Genomic DNA, 24,348 nt, shown 5'->3' with positions numbered 1-24,348 from the left:
GCAAAATCCAAACAACATGAAAGACTAGGCTGATAAGCAGCAAATACTATTTGCATTACAAGTGCTAGACTTGATTTCCAGCAAGAAAATGCACCCAAAATCCAGTTAAATTACTATCTTCAAATCTACTATCAACACCCCAGGGAGTCACTGTTAAACAAATCCAAATGCTATGATTACTAGTCCAAGTCCAATGCAATCTTCTTAAGCCAGCAGCTCAGCTCCAGCTCAAACATTATTGAAACAAGACAGAAAAAAGATTAAGTTATCATAGAATGTTCCTAAGTCCCCAAAGTTGCATCATTTTTTATATCTTGTGCCATGGTACAAGATTTTTAGTTTAAAAGTCAAGTCTCTTCTATTGCTGTCACTCATGCTTTCAATCTTGGTATGGAAACCTATAACCATGAACAACTAAGGAAAAGGCTGAATTTGAAAGTCTGATCTTGATTAAACACTGGCAATGACTAAGAGGGTAGAGCTTAAATCTTGCAGATGAAGGAAAATAAATAATTTTTCCACAGACATACAGGCTTCATAGGCTGCAGGAACAAGTAGCAGCATGCACCACATCACACCTTAAAACATATTTTCAATTCAGAAGCATGCTTAAACTTATATATTTTTTGTTTGAACAACACTTATCAAGGAAATATATCAAAACATCTTAAAATAGACATTTTTTATAAAAGTTTCATGCTATTTTAATATACCTTGATGCCTGATAAAACGAAATTGCAAGACTTTCCTCAAAATAGTTTCATCCTTCAAAAACATTCGAAATTCAACACTGAGTTTTTAGCAGTTGGATTTAATCAAAAGCTTGTATGATACAAGGTTATACTGGATTTTGCACACATTTAAAGACACTCTACAAAACTCTCGTTATGCACTTCCAACACTTCTATTTTATACAAAAAAATGCAAAGTTTAAAAAGAATTGCTATTAAGAAATAACATCTATTTTTAAAAAATCATACAATCATATTACCTGGCAGCTGGAAAGGACTGCTTGGCCCAGAACTGGCAGGAGAGCTGGGATAGGTGCTGCTGGCTGGTGATGGAGGATATGGACTATTTGGCGAAATTGGAAATGGATTACTATTTGGCTGTTGGAAGGAATCCGGAAATGTGGCATTATGCGGCATATGGGGTTCGTTATGACTCAAGTTACGAAATTGAACAAGGAGGCTGTGTTGTGGGTTAAACTCACTGTGTCTTGGAACCAAGACTGGAGGCAAAACTAGAATTTAAAAACAAAAGGGAGGTAAAATTAAGTGTTGACTGCAGCAAAAATTTTGCTATTTTGAGAAACATGATTACATGATTAGATTCAACTTAAATTTTAAATATCTAAATGCAAAATACTTACAATATATTTGACCTTCCTTACATTCTTCAGTCACATTAATGACAATATAAACTGGTGCCACAACCATGTCAGATGGATGATCTATTTAAACTACAACTGTAGTTCCATTCTACACTTCAGTATAAACATTGACACTTTTTGTTAGCTGCTTTAGCTTTTTTCTGTAACTTCCCCAAGACCTCATGCCTAATTTTCAGCAGAATCCCAATTGTATAGTAATTTGTAATTACGAAAATCACTCAGAAAAGGCCTAGTCTTCAAATAAAGCACAAAAAAGTATCACACTTGCTGTAAATCTAAAAGAAATAATCTCATGCAGGTCAGAGAACATGATAGGTATACCTCCATCCAGAACTTACGCAAGTCAGTTCTAATGTAAGGCCATCAATCTGACACTGTCTTGCTCCTAACAGACCTCACAGCATTTGAAGTCTCTAATTCAAAGTGTACATTATTTACAGTGATAATTAAAACTTCCCTTCATAATTATAAGACAAGAAAAACCAGTCACTACAAATGCAAGCGCACACAAAATGCAGGAGGAACTCAGTAGGCCAGGCAGCCTCTACGGAAAATAGTAGGCGACGTTTCAGGCCAAAACCTTTCATTAGAACTACAGAAAAAGAAAGACTACAAATCCAAAAATGTTTGAATGATCTAGAATATGGTTAAGACTAGCAAAAACACAGCAAACAACTGCATTGCATCTACAATACATTAGCAATGCATATTTTTTAAAAAACATTCAAATCAGTATCCTTCAAATACACTAGCTACATTTTATTAAAAAAGCACCTCCTCCCTTCCATCAATTTTCAGTTGTATTTCGGCAGTACATTCTATTTCCTTCCAAGAATTAACAGAATATTATCAATTTTAAATAAGTCCTTGCAAGTACTGAAATAATGATAATACCCCAGAATGCTGAGTGAACACAAAAGAATAGCTTTAAAAGCCTTTGTTGAAATATTGTAATACTTTGTTTTACATCAGCATAAAATTTCATGCGGCTATGTGCATTTGAACTACATAACCTGTATAGATTAGTTGACCTTGCAGAAAAAGCAATATCTAATTTACAATAAAAATGGTTGTCAATAATAATTTACCTCCAATCTAATGGAAATTACTATATACTAAATACGAAGAGGATTTTTAACCAAAAACTTCTGTTAAATCAGACCACTGTACTTTACCAATATTGAAACTTGACAATTAAAAAGTGACTGTATTTGAACTTGTGTTTCCATTTGTCATTCTAATACTATTGTACAACATTAAATAATACACTTTATACAGCAATTTACAGGGATACACTTCAATATTAAAAATGAAACAATTTCATTTTCTTGATTGCTCAATTTCATAAAATAGAGCACATTAAAAAAAATACTTCCAAAGCTCAGTTACTGACGATATTAAAATGTCAAGATAAATTCTTGAACTCCAAATCTAGGACAGATACAGGACTGAAGACTGAAACATACCAGATTTTGTAATACAGGGCTGCTGACCTGGCAGTTCATCTAGATGTGACAGCCTGCAGTAATGCTTCTATACACCAGAAAGAAATTAAGTATTTGGCCACAAGTGAACCAGACAAATCACTTTTTAAAAGGCACTTTGCTAAATCCTTTGGCAAGGACAAAATGGCCTAGATTTTGCTCTTTTCAATTATTTGCTGCAATTAGTAACCAGAACAGAATTAATGTTCTATATATTTTCAGTTGATCATTTAGCCCATCAAGTCTATACTATTTTCCATTCTAAGTTTTCCTGTATTTTCTCCTGCATCATGCCTACTCTATCATTCACTAAAATCATGACTAATCTTTTATCTCTGTGGTATATTTCCACCCAATCGCTATACTCCTTGATCCCTCAGCAACTAAATTTTAGTAACCCTCTTGCATAGAGAATTCACAAGATTCCCTTCCAAGGTGGTGATTTTCCTTGCCCTAGTCTTGAAAAGACAACCATTATGTTGCATGCCATCTTGGACAATGTCTCCCATCTACTACATAATGTACTGGGTGGGCACAGGAGTACATTCAGCCAGAGACTCATTCCTCCAAGATGCAGCACAGAGCATCATAGGAAGTCATTCCTGCCTGTGGCCATCAAACTTTACAACTCCTCCCTGAGACACCCTGAGCCAATAGGCTGGCCCTGGACTTATTTCATAATTTACTGGCATAATTTACATATTACTATTTAACTATTTATGGTTTTATTACTATTTATTATTTATGATGCAACTGTAATGAAAACCAATTTCCCCCGGGATCAATAAAGTATGACTATGACAATTTGACAGTTCCACACCTTGGCAAGGAGAACACCACACATTTACCCTGTCAAGTCCTCTAAGAATTGTTTGAACGGTATTGTCCTCCATTATTCTAAACTAGTCTGTTTAATTACCTCTTACAGAATAATTTGTTGCCCTGAAAGTTGAGCACTTAATTCATAAACTATTCTTACAAATATGGATGGCAATGGCACAGAGCTCCTGCCTCAGTTCCACCTCCAGAGGTGTGATCAATGCCTTAGTGACAGTTTAGTTCTGATAAATATCAGGTAATGCATTTTGTGGCTAGCAATGGGGCTAAGACATGGGCATGAATGGTAGTCATGGGGAGTATTGAGGAACAGAAGGACCAGGCTGTACAAGCCCAAAGATCCTTGAAGTTGGCAATGCAGGTAGATAATGTGATTAAGGAGGCCTTCATTACTGGGTGCATCAACTACAAGAGCAGAGGCTCCAACTTGACTAAACATTGGGCCTCAGCTAGAGTAGTTAGAATATGCGAGAGGATGGATATTCACCAGGATATTGTCTGGGCTAGTCTGTTATGAGGACAAACTGGACAGCCTGGGTCAATCTTTTTGGAGCAGAAGAGCCTAGGAACGGACATGATTGAACTACATAAAAATTGTGGTATATAGATATGGTAGACCGCAGCAAATGATTTCTCATATCGAGAGTAGATAAAACCAAAAGACAGTTTCAGAGTAAAGGCTGATTTATTCCTGTGCGTCAAATGTACGCTGTAGGTACGGCGTAGCCGTGTACCCTACGCTGTATTCTACACCGAACCCTATGCCATAGCCTAACGCACACCTCTCCCAAAATGTAACTGCACGTCACAGCGACACAGACCACAACAACTGTGATTGGTCCGCTTGGTAGCATCGCATTTCCTCCTACGCTGCAATAGCTTGCCATTGGGTGATTGAAGGGCAGGGAAGGAACTCTGGCTGCAATGCTTTCCATAAAGCTTTACAGACCTCCGAAATTATAGAGGACCCTGTGCATGACGCCAGTTTGTAGCTAGCAGCTACAGCCTGTTGACTTCCACCTGAAGCTAAAACTCGAATGGTGATTGCCAGTCTCTGAGTATACTGTGCGTACACTGATGCGAAATAAATGTTTGGAGACGATGAACCAAACTGTCAAATCTACCTGCCAACATTCAAAAATATCTGAAATGCATTTCCTCGTCCATGTCTCTCAGTGGCCGGACAAGCACAGAAAATTCACCCTCCTTCAGTTTCAGTCGCCATTGTTTGAAGTTTGAGTTTCCTCGTGTTGAGTTTCAACACGAAGAAACTCACAGTGGCACAGAAACCCCATCACCAACTAGCATTTTGGCAGTAAATTGCAGAGCGATGCAGACACACCAACGCACAAGTATAAATGCTCACAACGGTGTAGCCCACTGCGTAGGTTACGGGGCAAGCAAGTACACACAAGTATAAATCAGCCTTAAGGAATTGTAGAGATATAGAGAGAATCTGAAAGGAATCTTTCTCACCCAAGGTGTAGCAAATACCTTGAATACACTGCCTGAAAGAGCGGTGTCAGCAGGGTCACTGACACAATGTAAATGTCTACACAAGCACATGAATTACCTAGCTAGAGCAAACTACGGGCTAATGATGAAAGACAGGATTACTACAGATGGGTCGGCATGGATGTGGTGACATGATTGTCCTGTTTCCTGGAATATGACTCAGGTTCACTTCCTCCTAATGTTGTTGTGCAGTCTACATATCCTATGTGATTGCATGGACTTCCTCTCGCACCCCAAAATAATGCAACTAAAATTAATTGGCCACCAGTGAGAGTTGTAAATCTACCCAGCTGTAACATGGCCTTCCAGATTATGGCTTAGTTCCACTGCAAATTACAGATTAACATTTACACAATAACAAAATACATACAACTTGTCATACTTTCGAGTACATACCTGGACTTTCCACTCGCTTATAATGATAGGGATTGATGCAGACCTCCTTTTGTTTTGATCCAAATGGAAATTCACATATATCTAATGGCTTCAACTCATGGTGACTTTGAAGATCTGGCCAACGCCATACACGGCAATAAATAACATGCGGCAACCCTTTCCTGTGAGATACCTGAAGACGCCCATCTAAAGATCGTGGGATGGTGACACACTTGCTGGGCTGACCAGGACTGCTTAATGCCTTTTCCAAATCTTCCATGGCTCCCTTTTTCTTCTTCAACTTTTTTACCAGAGCATCAACTGCTTTCTCTGCCCACTTCTCCTCTTCATCCCCTTGCTTCCAGCCCAAAAGACGTTTTACAGCTGGGCTGGTAAATGAGAATAGACTTGCCATCGTCATTGTGAAGAAATTAAATGGTATCAAATCACACTAGCTTCCAGGGCAAAGTCAGCAGCTGCAAACAGTAAAAAACCTATTAAAAATAGCCACCGTTTTAGCAGAGGAAATCTCAACCTATGCAAAAGTGAATAAGCAAATATTCCTTCTTCAGTCTCGATAATTGTCTTTTCACTATTTTCACAAAATTGAAATCTGGGTGTCGGAGTCTTGGCTTCCTGCTTCCTCAGACAACGGCATCTGGGAGGAAAAGAAAAATATGTAAGGGTCTATGAAATAAAGATGAACTCCACTTTAAAACCACAGAGCACTTTTAGCCACCATTTGCAAAGAAATTCTGCAAAATTCTGGCAAACTAGTAAATGCAGTGTCAAACTAAGGGGACAGTCAGTCAGGACTAAAATGAGAGAAAAATTTTGGTGAAATGAGACAAACATACAAGGAAAGCAATTCTATTCCTCGCTTACAAACAAGTGCCAAAATATTTTACTGCGAATTTCCTGATGAGACTATCTGGAATATTCTGTACCGGTCTGATAACCCTATACAAGGAATATTGTGATGGAGAACATGCAAGACCAAATTCCTTGTATTGTGTTGCGGGTGGGGGCAGGGAAGAGATGCTGTTACATATAATTAAACAACCTGGGCTGATATTCTCTAGCACAGCGATCCCCAACCACCGGGCTGCAAAGCATGTGCTACCGGGCCGCGAGGAAACGATATGATTTGGCAATATGAGTCAGCTGCTCCTTTCCTCATTCCGTCACGCACTGTTGAGTTTGAACGCACGCGAGGTCATTACCCGCGCGTCATCCATGTCAGCGCAGGAAGGAGATCAACTCCTCGTGCTTGCAAATGACAGCGGGCTGAAAAGTATGTTTGAGATAACATCTCTGCCAGCATTCCGGATCAAAGTCAAGGCTAAATATCCTGAGATAGCCACAAAAGCACTGAAAACGTTGCTTCCATTTTCAACATCATATCGCTGCGAAGCAGGCTTTCCTGCAATGAATGCAACGAAAACTAAGTTGCGGAATAGACTGGACATAAGGAACCCCCTTCGAGTATCGCTGTCTCCCATCACCCCTTGATGGGACAGTCTTGTTGCAGGGAAACAAGCCCAGGGCTCCCACTTATTCAGCGATATTGGTGTGTTGCAATGATTTTATATGTTCATACTGGGAAAATATGTGCTGTGTGTTTAATATCCAAACATTACTTAAAATGTCATGATGCTATTGACACGTGACTTATATAACCATATAACAATTACAGCACGGAAACAGGCCACCTTGGCCCTTCAAGTCCGTGCCGAACATTACTCTCACCTAATCCCACCGACCTGCACTCAGCCCACAACCCTCCATTCCCTTCCTGTCTATATACCTATCCAATTTTTCTTCAAATGATAATATCGAACTTGCTTCTGCCACTTCTACTGAAAGTTCGTTCAACACTTACTTCAAGCTCCCGTCCTCCTCTGATAATTGACTTATCATTATATTCATGCGAGAAAAATATGCGCTGTGTGTTTAATATTAAATTCGTTAGATAAACTCTTTAAGAAACCAAATTGAGCCACTTATCACCTATATTCCAGTTGTGATTAACACTCCACCCCCCCCACCCCCGAACAGAATCGCCAAAAGCTATTTGCGGGGGGGGGGGGGGAATCGGCAGGTACCACACATGCGCACTGGTGCCCGCGCAAGGCTTCACAGTCATTGTAGTCTTTTCCGGGTAACCACAACGTACTCGACTGCTACTCTTGTCCGTTTGCAACCTCACCCCCCCCACCCCCACCCGGGTCGGCCGGTCCGCAAGAATATTGTCAATATTAAACCGGTCCGCAGTGCAAAAAAGGTAGGGGACCCCTGCTCTAGCATTTAGAAGAATGAGAGGTGATTTCATTGGAACTTTAAAGTGCTTGACAGTAGATCTCAAATTAAGTGGTTGATCATTCTGGACCTAGATCTTAATCCAGAGAATTCACTATCCAAGGGGGATGTGCTGGCTCAATTACCAAAAATATTTCATACCGCAACCAGATTTTGGGTAAGGATATCAAATGATTATTTGGAGAAATGGAGACAAGACATTAGATGCTAGAATCTGGAGAAACAAATAATATTGGAGAAATTCAGCAGATCAGGCAGTATCCGAGGGAACTGGACAGTCAATGCTTCCTGTCAAAGATCCTTCATCTGGACTGAATGTGGTTAATACAGGAAAGTGGCACTGACAGACAAGGTTAACATTAACCTTAATGAATGGTGGAGGAAGCACGAGGAGCCTAAAGACCTACTCACATTTCTCCCGTTACTTCAGAAAAGCAGATGGCCATGAGAAACCCAACACATTGTATAACCTCATGTTCAAAATGCAAACAGCTTTTAAGTTTGAGTTTATTCAAATTTAAATGGAAGAAAACATCGCTTAGGTAAATACTATGTGGAGATTTGTGGCAAACATGAATATAGGTATACATACAGTATCTTTAATACATCATGTTTGTATGATGCTGAATTTCAACAAAAATAAAAGAAAAAAAACATCACTTTCCCTTTTTAATCTCAAACTATGAACCTGCATAAACTATTCCAAGACAAAAAAGAACCAACTATTCTCTACAGCAGATTTCCCAAAGGACTTTGAAATTCCAATCTTAGGTAAAAGCAAAAACAGTATCTGGACCATTACTAGAATTCAAAGCAAAGCCCTTACATCTTGCAGAGCAATTCAAGTGTCTGAAAGTCATTGCTTGTTTTATAATGCATGTTATCGCAGTACTGTAAGACTATAACTACCAAGATTAACTTCGAGCTTATGCTATAAGCATGCACTTGTGACTTTCATTAAAGTAGTTTACAATAAAAATAAACTTGATCAGTGCACGGATTATGGTTGGCAAGTTGTGGACTTGCTATACCTGAGGCATGGTGACACTTATGCGCTGCCCAGCACACTCCTCACTGATTTGAATTCACACAAACACATTTCACCATATGTTTCAATATACATGTGAGAAATAAAACTAATCTTATAACTTCATCACCTCCTAATTCCATAATGTTCACAAAAACATTTGGTTTAGAGAGGGATATGATTGAAACTCATTTCTCACAATCACTTTTTCAGTACAACATTCATACTTACGTTCAAATACAATTAAAAGCAGAAAGCGGCCAGAGCGTGAGTGGGCCAGAGAAGGAGTGGAGCTTTGAGGCTTTGACTCGAGGGATTCTGGCAGTTTTGGCAGTTGGTCTGTGCAATCAAGTCAATCAAGATTTGAATAGATCAGCAGTAGCCGTCAATTAGACAATCAAGATTTGAATAGATCAGCAGTAGCCGTCAATTAGACAATCAAGATTTGAATAGCTCAGACTCAGCAGAAAGCAGCTGATTGGGCAGTCGAGGTCAGGTGACCAAACATTTTGAAAAGCTCAAATAGATAAATAGAGGGATAGCTCAAGCGAAGCGGCCAGAGCGTGAGTGGGCCAGTGAAGGAGTGGAGCTTTGAGGCTTTGACTCGAGAGGCTTCGATGAGAAGAGGCGAAGGGCAAGCTTGCTCGCAGTTAGTTTTTACAATGCCTCCTGAGACAGTGATGTGCCTCTCATGTGAGATGTGGCAGACTTGGGGGAACGCCCCTCTCCCGCAGAGTCACATCTGCCAGAAGTGCATACGACTGGGCCATCTGGAAGACTGTGTAAGGAATCTGGAGCAGCAGCTGGATGACCTTCGACTCATAAGGGAGAATGAGGCAGTCATAGATGAGAGCTACAGGGAGGTAGTAAAACCTAGGCTGTCGGAAGCAGGTCGTTGGGTGACAGTCAGAGGGGGGAAAGCGAAGGTGAGCAGACAGGTAGTGCAGAGCACCCCTGTAGCCATTCCCCTGAATAATAAGTTTACCATCCTGGATACTGTCGGCGGGGACGACCAACCAGGTGTGAGCCACGGTGGCAAGGCCTCCGACACTGAGTATGACCCTGTGGTGCAGAAGGGTGGGATGGAGAAGAGGAGAGCTGTCGTCATTGGAGACTCTATGGTCAGGGGAGCAGACAGGAGATTTTGTGGACGTGAGAAGGACACCCGCATGATTTGTTGCCTCCCGGGTGCCAGGCTCCGGGATGTCTCTGACCGGGTGCACGACATCCTGGTACGAGAGGGAAAGCAACCAGAAGTCATATTACATGTTGGGACCAACGACATAGGCAGGAAGAGGGATGAGGTCCTGAAGTGTGAGTTTCAGGAATTAGGCAGAAGGCTGAAGAACAGGACCTCAAGGGTGGCATTCTCAGGATTGCTGCCAGTGCTACGTGACAGAGATGGTAAGAATTGGAGGAGATGGCAGTTGAATGCGTGGCTGAGGAGTTGGTGCAGGGAGCAGGGTTTTAGATTTTTGGATCATTGGGATCTCTTCTGGGGAAGGTGGGACCTGTACAGATTGGATGGGTTGCACCTGAACTCGAGGGGGAGCAATATCCTTGCAGGTAGGTTTGCTAGCATGGTTCGGGAGGGTTTAAACTAATTTGCGAGGGGGATGGGAGCGATAGAGCAGTGAAAGAAGTGCATGGAGTAAAGCCAGATCTAACATACAGAGAGGCTTTGAGGAAAGAGAAGCAGAATAAACGGTGTAAAGACAGTAAGGCAGAAGGGCTGCAATGTGTGTACCTCAATGCAAGAAGCATCAGGAACAAAGGTGATGAACTGAGAGCTTGGATACATACATGGAATTATGATGTAGTGGCCATTACAGAGACTTGGCTGGCACCAGGGCAGGAATGGATTCTCAATATTCCTGGATTTCAGTGCTTTAAAAGGGATAGAGAGGGCAGAAAAAGGGGAGGAGGGGTGGCATTACTGGTCAGGGATACTATTACAGATACAGAAAGGGTGGGTAATGTACCAGGATCCTCTTTTGAGTCAATATGGGTGGAAGTCAGGAACAGGAAGGGAGCAGTTACTCTACTGGGGGTATTCTATAGGCCCCCTGGTAGCAGCAGAGATACAGAGGAGCAGATTGGGAGGGAGATTTTGGAAAGGTGCAAAAATAACAGGGTTGTTATCATGGGTGACTTTAACTTCCCTAATATTGATTGGCACCTGATTAGTTCCAAGGGTTTAGATGGGGCAGAATTTGTTAAGTGTGTCCAGGATGGATTCCTGTCACAGTATGTGGACAGGCCAACTAGGGGGAATGCCATACTAGATCTAGTACTAGGTAATGAACCGGGTCAGGTCACAGATCTCTCAGTGGTTGAGCATCTGGGGGACAGTGACCACCACTCCCTGGCCTTTATAATTATCATGGAAAAGGATAGAATCAAAGATGACAGGAAAATTTTTAATTGGGGAAAGGCAAATTATGAGGCTATAAGGCTAGAACTTGCGGGTGTGAATTGGGATGATGTTTTTGCAGGGAAATGTACAATGGACATGTGGTCGATGTTTAGAGATCTCTTCTGGGATGTAAGGGATAAATTTGTCCTGGTGAGGAAGATAAAGAATGGTAGGGTGAAGGAACCATGGGTGACAAGTGAGGTGGAAAATCTAGTTAGGAGGAAGAAGGCAGCATACATGAGGTTTAGGAAGCAAGGATCAGATGGGTCTATTGAGGAATATAGGGAAGCAAGAAAGGAGCTTAAGGGGCTGAGAAGAGCAAAAAGGGGGCATGAGAAGGTCTTGGCGAGTAGGGTAAAGGAAAACCCCAAGGCATTCTTCAACTATGTGAAGAAAAAAAGGATGACAGGAGTGAAGGTAGGACCGATTAGAGATAAAGGTGGGAAGATGTGCCTGGAGGCTGTGGAAGTGTGCGAGGTCCTCAATGAATACTTCTCTTCGGTATTCACCAATGAGAGGGAACTTGATGATGGTGAGGACAATATGAGTGAAGTTGATGTTCTGGAGCATGCTGATATTAAGGGAGAGGAAGTGTTAGAGTTGTTAAAATACATTAGGACAGATGAGTCCCCGGGGCCTGACGGAATATTTCCCAGGCTGCTCCACGGGGCGAGAGAAGAGATTGCTGAGCCTTTGGCTAGGATCTTTATGTCCTCGTTGTCCATGGGAATGGTACCAGAGGATTGGAGGGAGGCGAATGTTGTTCCCTTGTTCAAAAAAGGTAGTAGGGATAGTCAGGGTAATTATAGACCAGTGAGCCTTACATCTGTGGTGGGAAAGCTGTTGGAAAAGATTCTTAGAGATAGGATCTATGGGAATTTAGAGAATCATGGTCTGATCAGGGACAGTCAGCATGGCTTTGTGAAGGGCAGATTGTGTCCAACAAGCCTGATAAGAGTTCTTTGAGGAGGTGACCAGGCATATAGATGAGGCTAGTGCAGTGGATGTGATCTATATGGATTTTAGTAAGGCATTTGACAAGGTTCCACACGGTAGGCTTATTCAGAAAGTTAGAAGGCATGGGATCCAGGGAAGTTTGGCCAGGTGGATTCAGAATTGGCTTGCCTGCAGAAGGCAGAGGGTCGTGGTGAAGGGAGTACATTCAGATTGGAGGATTGTGACTAGTGGTGTCCCACAAGGATCTGTTCTGGGACCTCTACTTTTCGTGATTTTTATTAACGACCTGGATATCGGGGTAGAAGGGTGGGTTGGCAAGTTTGCAGACGACACAAAGGTTGGTGGTGTTGTGGATAGTGTAGAGGATTGTCGAAGATTGCAGAGAGACATTGATAGGTTGCAGAAGTGGGCTGAGAAGTGGCAGATGGAGTTCAACCCGGAGAAGTGTGAGGTGGTACACTTTGGAAGGACAAACTCCAAGGCAGAGTACAAAGTAAGTGGCAGGATACTTGGAAGTGTGGAGGAGCAGAGGGATCTGGGAGTACATGTCCACAGATCCCTGAAAGTTGCCTCACAGGTGGATAGAGTAGTTAAGAAAGCTTATGGGGTGTCAGCTTTCATAAGTCGAGAGATATAGTTTTAGAGTCGCGATGTAATGATGCAGCTCTATAAAACTCTGGTTAGGCCACACTTGGAGTACTGTGTCCAGTTCTGGTCACCTCACTATAGGAAGGATGTGGAAGCATTGGAAAGGGTACAGAGGAGATTTACCAGGATGCTGCCTGGTTTAGAAAGTATGCATTATGATCAGAGATTAAGGGAGCTAGGGCTTTACTCTTTGGAGAGAAGGAGGATGAGAAGAGACATGATAGAGGTGTACAAGATAATAAGAGGAATAGATAGAGTGGATAGCCACCGCCTCTTCCCCAGGGCACCACTGCTCAATACAAGAGGACATGGCTTTAAGGTAAGGGGTGGGAAGTTCAAGGGGGATATTAGAAGAAGGTTTTTTACTCAAAGAGTGGTTGGTGCGTGGAATGCACTGCCTGAGTCAGTGGTGAAGGCAGATACACTAGTGAAGTTTAAGAGACTACTGGACAGGTATATGGAGGAATCTAAGGTGGGGGCTTACATGGGAGGCAGGGTTTGAGGGTCGGTACAACATTGTGGGCCGAAGGGCCTGTACTGTGCTGTACTGTTCTATGTTCTAAACAGACTAATAGCAACTGAATGCTACAAAATGAGCCTGATAACAAGTTATTAATTTTTTAATAAAAGTAAGAAAATCAAGTTAATTGGAAAGCTCTAAAATTAAATGAAACCAATCTGTTATTTGCTTAGTAATAGGATCCAAAACACAAGTTAAGGAACTTTACAATGGATATACTTTTCCCAACAGATTGTAAAAAATAACACACCAGAATACACCCAGGCACCAATATTTTAAAGTTACAGGAGTCTCTGTAGTGATAATAGATGCAATATACAGTGCTACTGTGCTGATAAGCAATGGGGAGATCTGATCCAAATCTCTTATGAATGACTGCATAAGCAAGTAAGAACAATTAAAACTAGCAGAAGGTACACAAGGAACTTGGCCAGAGGATGTGTATTATAAAGATGTTTCCTATGGGTTACAGCATTGACAGAGATTGTTTCAATTCTACAAATTAGTCATGAATTTACATCCTTGTTTTTTTCTCCAAAACAAGTGAACTTTGAAACATGTGATAATATTCTCACATCAGTTGTGCAACCTATCAAGTACAAGTTTATTGTTAGTTTTCAGAATTTCACTCTTACAAACTGCAGCTTGAGGTCACTGCTATTGAAATCACACAATGTTCAATATATGAAAATATTAAGAAACATGAGAATCCCATTTCAAAACAGATATTAGAAAGTCACTCAAAACTGAAAATATCATCAGGAATGGCCTTCAAGCTTAAAAATGTCACACTGATCAACCCAAGACTTGTTTGAATACGTTAACAGAGATTTTAATAAAAGATAATTCATAATATGCTGGATTCTGGTTAATTGGGCCATTGGTTAATCAGGGCATCCACTTTATTTGGGACAACTGTAAGTACAAAAACTAATCAACAAAATAGCCGATATTCCCTTCATTTAAATCCTTAAGAGCGATCAGTTTTTAAATAGCACCAGTTGCGTGTTTGTGATCAAAAAGCAATGATTTTTGTCACTGATCGTTGGCGAGAAATAAGCAGCAAGACAATTCAGAAACAAGAGAAAATCTGCAGAAGATGGAAATCCAAGCAACAGACACAAAGTGCTAGAGGAACTCAGCAGGCCAGGCAGTATAGTCCATGTTTCAGGCTGAAACCCTTCAGCAGGACAGGAGGAAAAAAAGCTGATTTGAAAGGTAGGGGACAATTCGGAACTGTTTTGCTTACCTCTGTTTCAAACATTCTGCCTTCAAGATGCCAAAAATGGTCAGAAGTGAAAATGAAACAATTTCACTACTACATTGTTAGGAACTACAAAAAAAAATTGAAGGTATTGAGGATCATCTTGAATGTTACATTTGGTCCCCACCAGAGACTCGACTCTCACCTATTGCTCCAACTAGCTGTTTGGAAACGACAGCAGCTGCATCCCAGTATGCCACTTCAACAGGAAGGCTAAACCAGGTGAGGGTAGCCAGTGGGTATCCTACCCCAGTGAGACAGGGACACGCCTTTCCTAGCACGCAAAGTCAGCTCAGGTGGACTGGGCAGATGAGATTTATATGCCAGATCCAAAGGTCAAGAAGGTGAATCTGTAATGCTATGTGGAAAGTGAAGAGCATGATGAGATAGCGAAGTCATGGTCATGCACTGTAAACAGGGAAGACCCCAGTTGTGGCGTCTACTCATACCACTGGACCTGAACTTTCGAGGTTGGGAAAGTGAAACTGCCCTTGTGCAACTTTCCCACTTTAACACTGTTCTGCATAGGTTTCCTGTCACTGTTGGATACAATGGGCAACCACCAGTAGTACTGGTAGTGTTCTAATTTGTTCTGCATTTCATTTAACTACATAATTTGTTACTCAGTTAAATTGTAGTTTGTATTTTTTTAATATACTTTTTTAACTATTTCCATGAAATTTTTTGCTAATTGGGGCAGTGCTTAATTGGGTCAAAAATTTATTGGTTAACTGCAATCCACTATATTTTGGATTCTCAAAAGTCTTTAATAACGTGGAACAACTGCAAAACAGTAAGGTTAAAGATGTTACCCAGGATGTCAAACAAAAAGTGAGCTGATGATGTAAAGGGGTGGAACATAGTAAACATGTACCAAAGTCCCAAGGTACTGTCAGTGCCCTCACCTTCACACATTTTTCCAGATTCACAAAACCCACTACACATCCCACCAAACTGGCTTTCCTGACATTGGAACTTACTCTGACCAGTGAGTGTGTTGCTGCTGTCATATCCTGAAGCTGCAAAACCAGAACTTCATTAACAGCTTGCCAGCTATCAGAAACTTAAATCTTCTTTAATAGAGATTTAATTACATTATTTAAGACTAATTTAATTTTTAAAGGAACAAAGCTGAAAACCGTACAGTAGCATAGCAGCTAATACGACACTACTACAGTTGGGCATTCCAGAGTTGGGTGTTCAATTCCAAAGCCATTCTGTAAGGAGTCTCTGTATCCTCCCCGTGAAATGTGTAGGTTTTCTCTGGGTCCTCTGTTTCCTCTTACGATCCAAAGATGTATCATGGTCATTGTAAATTGCCTGAGATTAGGTTGGGGTTAATCAGGGGTTGCTGGAACAGCATGGCTTGAAGGACCAGAAGGGCCTACTTTGCACTATATCACTAAATAAATAAAAAAAACTTAGCTGTACCCACCATTATATTGATTGTTGTGCACATTTCAACTCACTCTGGCATAAAAATGAAGATGGATGTGAATGCATTCAAACATTTTCATCAAGTTACTGATCCACTTTTGGATATCAAGTACAGTGATTGAAGAGTCACCTGCACCAATATCTAAGCAGCAGTCAAATGTGTTTGCGTCAAAGACACTAAAAGGCACAAACAGTTAAAAGGGAAGCATGAGGAAATCTGCAGATGCTGGAATTTCAAGCAACACACATAAAAATTGCTGGTGAACGCAGCAGGCCTGCTGGCGAACACAGCAATTTTTATGTGTGTTGCTAACAATTAAAAGGCAACAGTTTCCTGCATTACTATTATTGGTCAACATGATTAACTCATAGTCTTCTAATAATGTGTCCAAATGGGGTACTAAACCAGAAGGGCATACAGGAAGTTGGTGGACAAGGAGGAAGGAGAAGTGCGTATAATTGAACAATATATGCTGAATGGCAGTGCAGGCTCGAAGGGCCGAATGGCCTACTCCTGCACCTATTTTCTATGTTTCTATAAATAACTAAACATAATAGTTATTCAGCTCCTGAAGTTAATGAAAGGATACAAGGCCGACCAGAAAATTCACCAGCTGTTTCAAAAAGATTCTGCTAAGTGAAGAATATTACTGGAGCCAAGCATGTACATGCAGAAAGAGTAGATCTATGTACTAAACAACACATTTATATAAATTTAGCATTTGTTCCAGTTCTGCATTAATACTAAACCTGCTACTGTAATCCAGAAAGATTTCAAATTATTAATCTTGCACAAGAGGATATTTCAAACAGCCTACAAAAATGAGTTGACAGAACAATGTTGCATGCTGAGAGATTTGGGATACTACAAATACTCACAACCTGATGTTATAGATATATACAAGTAAGAATTTTTTTAAACTACGATTTAGAAAATAATTAATTCTGTGGACAAAAATGTATTACAAATACAGCTTCCTTTACAATGGGATTAATTTGACAAAGCATAACCAAATCAGGAACAGGAAATGAAATTACAAATGCAAGGAGAGAACAGCAAAAAGGATTTTAAAGCAAACGCAGATGCTTGAGAGTAGAAACAGATTGACAGAACACCCACAAATTGATAAGATTCATTTTAGAAAGTTCTGTCAAAAACCAGTCCACCTGAAACTGGATTTCTTGAGTTACTGGTCACTACGGCACTTTCCCAGCCGCTGGGGTTAGGCTGGCTGGCCTGTGGTTTCCTTTCTTTTGCCTTCCTTCCTTGGGGAGTGGACGTTTGTAATCTTCCAGTCCTCCTCCAAGACCATGCCAGAATCAAGTGAAGATCATGACCGGTGTACCCGTTGTCTCTTCAGCAACCTCTCTCAGGACTCTGGGAAGTAGTCCACCTGATCTAGGTGACTTGTCCACCTTTAAGACATTTGAGTTGGAGGGAGTACCTTATGAGAATAGGTTGAGTGAACTTGGCCTTTTCTCCTTGGAGCGACGGAAGACGAGAGGTGACCTGATAGAGGTGTATAAGATGATGACAGGCATTGATTGTGTGGATAGCCAGAGACTTTTCTTCCAGGGCTGAGATGACTAACATGAGGGGACATAGTTTTAAGGTGCTTGGAAAGAGGTATCGAGGGGATGTCAGGCTAAGTTTTTCCACACAAAGAGTAGTGGGTGCCTGGAATGCACTGCCGTCAGCGGTGGTGGAGGCAGATGCAATAGGGTCTTTTAAGAGAGTCTTAGATAGGTACATGGAGCTTAGAGAAATAAAGGGCTATGCGCTAGGGAAATTCTAGGCAGCTTCTAGAGTAGGTTACATGGTCGGCACAACATTGTGGGCCAAAGGGCCTGTAATGTGCTATAGACTTCTATGTTCTAATGGTACATTCCGAAAACCTATTAATTAGACATCTTTGCTCAGGAGGGCCAAATACACAGTAAAATCTCATCAATCCAGAACCCAAATATAGCTTTATTAAACTAAGATGACAAAAGAATCTCATTATGATAAGAAACATTTTGCCACAAGTTCCAATGAGGCTATATACACAACTCGAAAACAGTAGGGATTATTAGGCAATTCCACTTTTAATCAAACCAAGAGGGCCAAGATTGTATTGAAGCACCCTAGTATCTTTTCTCCACTCAGTGCCTTGCTCTGGCAAAAATTACCTTTTTACCACCAGCCTCCGGGTCCAACATATAATTCTCCGTAACTTCCGCCACCTCCAATGGGATCCCACCACTAAGCACATCTTTCCCTCCCCACCCCACCCCGCTTTCCGCAGGGATCGCTCCCTACGCAACTCCCTTCTCCATTCGTCCCCCCCAACCCTCCCCACCGATCTCCCTCCTGGCACTTTTCCTTGTATGCGGAACAAGTACTACACGTGCCCTTACACTTCCTCTCTCACTACCATTCAGGGCCCCAGACAGTCCTTCCAGGTGAGGCGACACTTCACCTGTGAGTCAGCTGGGGTGATATACTGCGTCCGGTACTCCCGATGTGGCCTTTTATATATTGGTGAGACCCAATGCAGACTGGGAGATCATCTCGCTGAACACCTACACTCCGTCCGCCAGAGAAAGCAGGATCTCCCAGTGGCCACACATTTTAATTCCACGTCCCATTCTCATTCTGATATGTCTATCCATGGCCTCCTCTACTGTAAAGATGAAGCCACACTCAGGTTGGAGGAACAACACTTTATATTCCGTCTGGATAGCCTCCAACCTGATGGTATGAACACTGACTTCTCTAACTTCCGCTAATGCCCCACCTCCCCCCGTACCCTATTCGTTATTTATTTATATACACACATTCTTTTTCTCTCTCTCCTTTTTCTCCGTCTGTCCCCCTCACTATACCCCTTGCCCATCCTCTGGTTTTTCCCCCTTCCCACTTTTCCTTCTCCCTGGGCCTCCTGTCCCATGATCCTCTCATATCCCTTTTGCCAATCACCTGTCCAGCTCTTGGCTCCATCCCTCCCCCTCCTGTCTTCTCCTATCATTTTGGATCTCCCCCTCCCCCTCCCACTTTCAAATCCCTTACTCACTCTTCCTTCAGTTAGTCTTGACAAAGGGTCTCGGCCTGAAACGTCGACTGTACCTCTTCCTAGAGATGCTGCCTGGCCTGCTGCGTTCCAGCAGCATTTTGTGTGTGTTACCTTTTTATAACATCTGGAAGCATTATTTTTCTCAAGTTCTGTTTCCTCTGCACTTTAAACAGACTACACAAATTGTCAGAACACTTAACAGGTCAGACAATACCAGTACAAATTTCAGGTCAAAAACTATTCCATCATATGTTGACTGGCCTATCGAGCATTTCTGACATTTGGTTTTTATCTCAAGATTTTAAGCATCTACTTTGTTCAGAAGTTTTCATTTTGTTGGTAAATTTACTGTTTGCTGAGAACAGAAACAAAAAAAAACTTGCCTTAACACATTGGCCAACAGCATTGATAATAAAGATGGATGGGGGTGAAATAAAGCGGGGGGGGGATATAGGAAGTTTGTTAAAACAAAGGGAGATTTTGAACATTTATAATCACAGTTAAAAAGATAAAAGATAATGGATCTAGTTTCAATCACTGAAGAGGTTGCCTTCCGAGTATCCTTATTGATCTTCATCTGAACACAAGTAATACTCAAGTTGCTTACTCTAGCTCAGTAAAACATTAAGTCCACAGACAAGTGGATATAAAACTTTAAACCTTATGCATGACTATATGTATAAAAATTATAAAATACAAGGAAAAGTTCATCCCAATTTTATGAAAACCAAAAAGGTAGTAATCGTACGACTAAATCAGCAAACTAAAATGTAGTGCATTTTCAATATGGAAATTAAGATCTGCTACCTCAAACAACATGGATTGCCTACAATATTGCTGTTCTTTCATTTAACATCCATTCATCTGTTAATAAATATTTAAATAGTTATTGATTGCTATTAACACAAACATCAATACAATAATCAAACAGAAAATTAAGAGGCGAATATACCTGCCACATAATCTATGGGTGGGAAAGGAGGTGATATTATATGATATAAGACTACAATGTTCCACAGAATTATTCCTCCTCCTAGATTTCATGTGATTAGGAACCTGTTACATTCCCTGTACAAGGTTGCTAATTACACATAGTGCCAATGGTTTATATGCCCATACCAGATTCCCAAAACAGGCACCACTCTAATCTGTCACATCAAGAGATTACCAGGTAGTCAATTATGTTCTTAAACAACGGTTCCCAACCTGAGGTCTATGGACCCCTTGCTTAATGGTACTGGTCCATGGCATAAAAAAGGTTGAGAATCTGTGTTCTCAAAGCTTCTTTTAAAAAACTGCAACTCCCCTGCCCACAAGCAGCATTACAGAGGAGCATCCAGGGTAGCGCTGGGAGTTAGTTCACTCCAGGAGTACAGAGCAGCCCAATATGGAAGGCACAGATACATCACCTCTTAAAATGATTACCCCTCAAGCACATTCTTCACCACCTGTGACACAATCTGCTAAACCCTTTATCATTTTACAGCCACCTTAAAAATAATGGACTAGGGAAGAAATTACTGTCTTGATGGATGATTAGAATTCACAGCCCTAAGAACAAACAAGTTATCTGTTCATACTACAAATAGAAAAATGTTCTTTATGCATTCAGTTTCAAATTTCATTCAATGCACTTGGACAACTTAAAATTTTGGCAATAATTTGCCAAAAAGCATGTGCTACTTAAAATTAACAGGCAAGTAATAAGTAAAAATACATTTTAACATTATCAAATAATATATCAAAATATTCTACTTGGAAGTAGCAAGATCACTGGCTTAAAATTTATTCAAGGCATGACACTGGCATTACATTTAAGCTGCCATATTGTCTAGACCAGCTATTTTGAAGAGAACAACTGAAGTCAATGTTGATGTATCAGTTTCATTCTGGTAAATTACTTCTGAATGCATCCAAGTGCAATAAATATTTGAAAAGATGCTCAAGCAGTAAAATGGCACAAGACATTTCTATGAAATTTGGCAGCAAATCCACTGGTAAGATACAAAGATTTTTTTATGCAATAGGGTACTTTAAAATGTGTTATTAGTTCCTTCCTGATTCACCCTTTTACAAAAACACAAGTTGAACAGCTCTGCCCCTCTGCCATGTCACATGAATTATTCAGACATCTTATGACAATATGATCAGACTTCCTGAATCATACTAACGGGAAACAAAGTTTTATTTTCCAACAGTCAAGTCCCTTGCTACAAAATCAATATACAATTTCCATAGGTCAGAAAATGTCATATTTTTGCTTTTACTTGACCTCCAGGGAGATTATATTCAGAGAATGTGTGCATTATTTATAAAGGTTAACTTGTGCCTCCATTTGGGCCTTTTAGTATGTGCTAAATGTGCATCTAAAGATCTCTACTTCACCATTTTTTTGTTATGGTCTACTGGAAGGAAAGACAAATTTATCAGTATTTGTTATTCTGTTTACTTGTAGTTAAAATTAAGCTGGCACACAAAAAAAAATCAATGCTGCAACAATTACCTTTAAAATTATGCTAACTGTGCGTTACTAGTTTGAATTACCTGATTCCTGCTTATGAAGAGCTAATTTCTGCCGCCTCCTCATAATTGCACTAAACCTGCGGAGGATGCACTTCACTCCTGCTGATTGCATAAATGGTCTAACAGATTTAACAATGCCATTTCCCAGACCAAAGCATTGTATTTTTGGCACAAAAAGAGTAAAGAGCAACATGCAAATACTGCAGTGCATTAGCTGTTATGCCAAATCTAAATAATGCAAAACAAAGTTTAAAGACGTCAAAAAAGTCACACATGGAAAACAGCACATGACAGAAGGAAGAGGTAAAAGTGTCATAATCCCACAATTTTCTTTCATGTTAAGAGTAACAGGAGGAATCAAAGTAGGTTTACCTATATCTGTTACTATAAAAGTTAATTCTTTTGAACTGTGCTGTAAAATAGAAAACTCAAATCTAATACAGGTGTCCCCCGCTTTTCAAACGTTCGCTTTACGAAACTTCACTGTTACGAAAGACCTACATTAGTACCATTTTCACTTTCAGAAGGTGTTTTCACTGTTACGAAAAAAATTCAGCACGCGATAAAAAACCAGCGTGCGAAAAAATCAGCGCGCCCCGAGCAGCCGCTCTCCCCCGGATTCGGAACTGCTTTGCTTTAACACGTGCCTGTGAGCAGCCGTTTGCAAGATGAGTTCTATGGTATTGGAAAAGCTCGAAAGAGCTCGTAAGGGTGTTCCACTTACGGTAAAACTAGACATAATTAAGCGTTTTGATCATGGTGAATGAAGTAAGGACAATGTGAGTTTGGCTTGTGGAAGATGATGAACATGATGTTGAAGAGGTTTTGGCATCCCATCACCAAGAACTGACAGATGAAGAGCTGGTGCAATTGGAAGAAAAAAGAATAACAATCGAAACCAAATGAGTAATGATAAAGTACGACTTTAATTTTGAAAGGGTACGTCGGTTTAGGAGATATTTGTAGGATGGCTTGAGTCCTTATTAAAGAACTGTGTGATAGAAAAATGCGCGAGGCTCAGCAGTCAAGCAAGCCTTCCACATCAGCCACAGCAGACGACGAACCTCGAACTTCGACATCGAGGCGGACAGAGATAGAAGATGAGCTGTCTGCTCTGATAGAAACAGATGACAAGATGACACCCCAGTGTCCCACCACCCCAACCCCCAGGCCACGGATAGATACCGATTTGTGGAGAATGCAAAGGTAGCCGGGAGGCACACAGCACATCTTAAAGAAAAAAGCCGAAATAAACATGCTAATTAATTAGGTGCCACCAACATGTAATTGTCGGCCCAGATCAGAGACGGCGCAATCGGAAATCGGCACTGATCTGGGCCGACAATTACGGGCGGCACCTAATTAATTAGCATGTTTGTTTCGGCTTTTTTCTTAAAGATGTGCTGTATACCTCCCAGCTACCGCTGGACCCCTGCATGCTTCACGGAGCGGTATCGGTTGGTCGCCCGAAGGGGGGGGGGGGGCCACTGTGCCACCCAGCCTGCAACGACTCAGTCTAACACACCATCATCAGTGTGCTCGGCGCTGTCCTGATTCCAGTAAGTGATACTACACCGTACATACATTATTTCTACTTTATATAGGCTGTGTATTTTTAGGTGTTATTTGGTACGATTTGGCAGCTTCATAGCTTAAAGGTTACTGGAGAGAGTGTTTCTGCCAACAGCGCTTGCGTGAGATTTTCTGCCGACGACGCTTGCGTGAGATTTTCACTACAGAGAACAGTTCAGTAATGATTGTGGAAAAGTATTTCTACTTTATATAGGCTGTGTATTTATCATATCATTCCTGCTTTTACTATATGTTACTGTTATTTTAGGATTTGGGTGTTATCTGGCATGATTTGGTAGGTTATTTTTGCGAACGCTCACAAAATTCTCCCATATAATTAAATGGTAATTGCTTCTTCGCTTTACGACATTTCGGCTTACGAACCGTTTCATAGGAACGCTCTACCTTCGGATGGTGGGGGAAACCTGCACTGCGTAATGATCAGTTACCAAAAGAATCTGTACCAAATTCTACTGCAAAGTATGAATGTACCTTTAGATACTTTGGACTGAATCCATCAAGTCATGTAAGTAGTGCTTTGGGGAAGAGAAATTCATTTTATTAGCGCAGACAAGATTAAAGTTAATTTAAGTAAAAGGCCACAATGTATGCCAGTGTTTAAAATTTAGCAGAAACACACTTAGTGTTTTTTAGAAAACAAAATCATGAATATTTGGATCATTATACTGCTAGAAATTCATATTTTGAGTATTTTAAAAACTTAAATTCAATAATGTATATACAAGGTACATAGAAACAACCCAATATCTAAACTATCAGGAAAATTCTATGAAATATCTCCTAAACACCTGAAGGAATAACAATTCAGAGGCTGAAAATCTGAAATTATCCCAAAACATGCTGGGAATGCTAAGCAGGTCACAAGGCATCTTTGGAAAATGAGAATTAGCATTTCACCTTGATGACCTGAGTTTTTTTTTCCCAAATTAATTTAAATATAACAATATGCATTAATAAGCAGCTGGAAAAAAAAACAGATGCTTT

The 24,348-nt window shown here is 40.8% G+C and overlaps 1 protein-coding gene across 1 annotated transcript in view; it reads right to left on the bottom strand.

The window, feature by feature from the left end:
- LOC134349279 (mothers against decapentaplegic homolog 5) overlaps positions 1 to 24,348 on the bottom strand; it is a 48,866-nt gene that overhangs the window by 10,688 nt on the left and 13,830 nt on the right. Inside the window, exons 2-3 of the mRNA XM_063053346.1 lie at positions 5,626 to 6,262; positions 992 to 1,243 (exon numbers count right to left, since the gene is read on the bottom strand). Coding sequence (XP_062909416.1) covers positions 992 to 1,243; positions 5,626 to 6,025 — 652 coding nt within the window. The 5' untranslated portion in view covers positions 6,026 to 6,262. The remainder of the gene's footprint in view (positions 1 to 991; positions 1,244 to 5,625; positions 6,263 to 24,348) is intronic.

This window comes from Mobula hypostoma, chromosome 7 (assembly GCF_963921235.1).
Source record: "Mobula hypostoma chromosome 7, sMobHyp1.1, whole genome shotgun sequence".
NCBI classification, from domain to species: domain Eukaryota; kingdom Metazoa; phylum Chordata; class Chondrichthyes; order Myliobatiformes; family Myliobatidae; genus Mobula; species Mobula hypostoma.
This window is presented reverse-complemented; position numbering and strand designations above follow the sequence as displayed.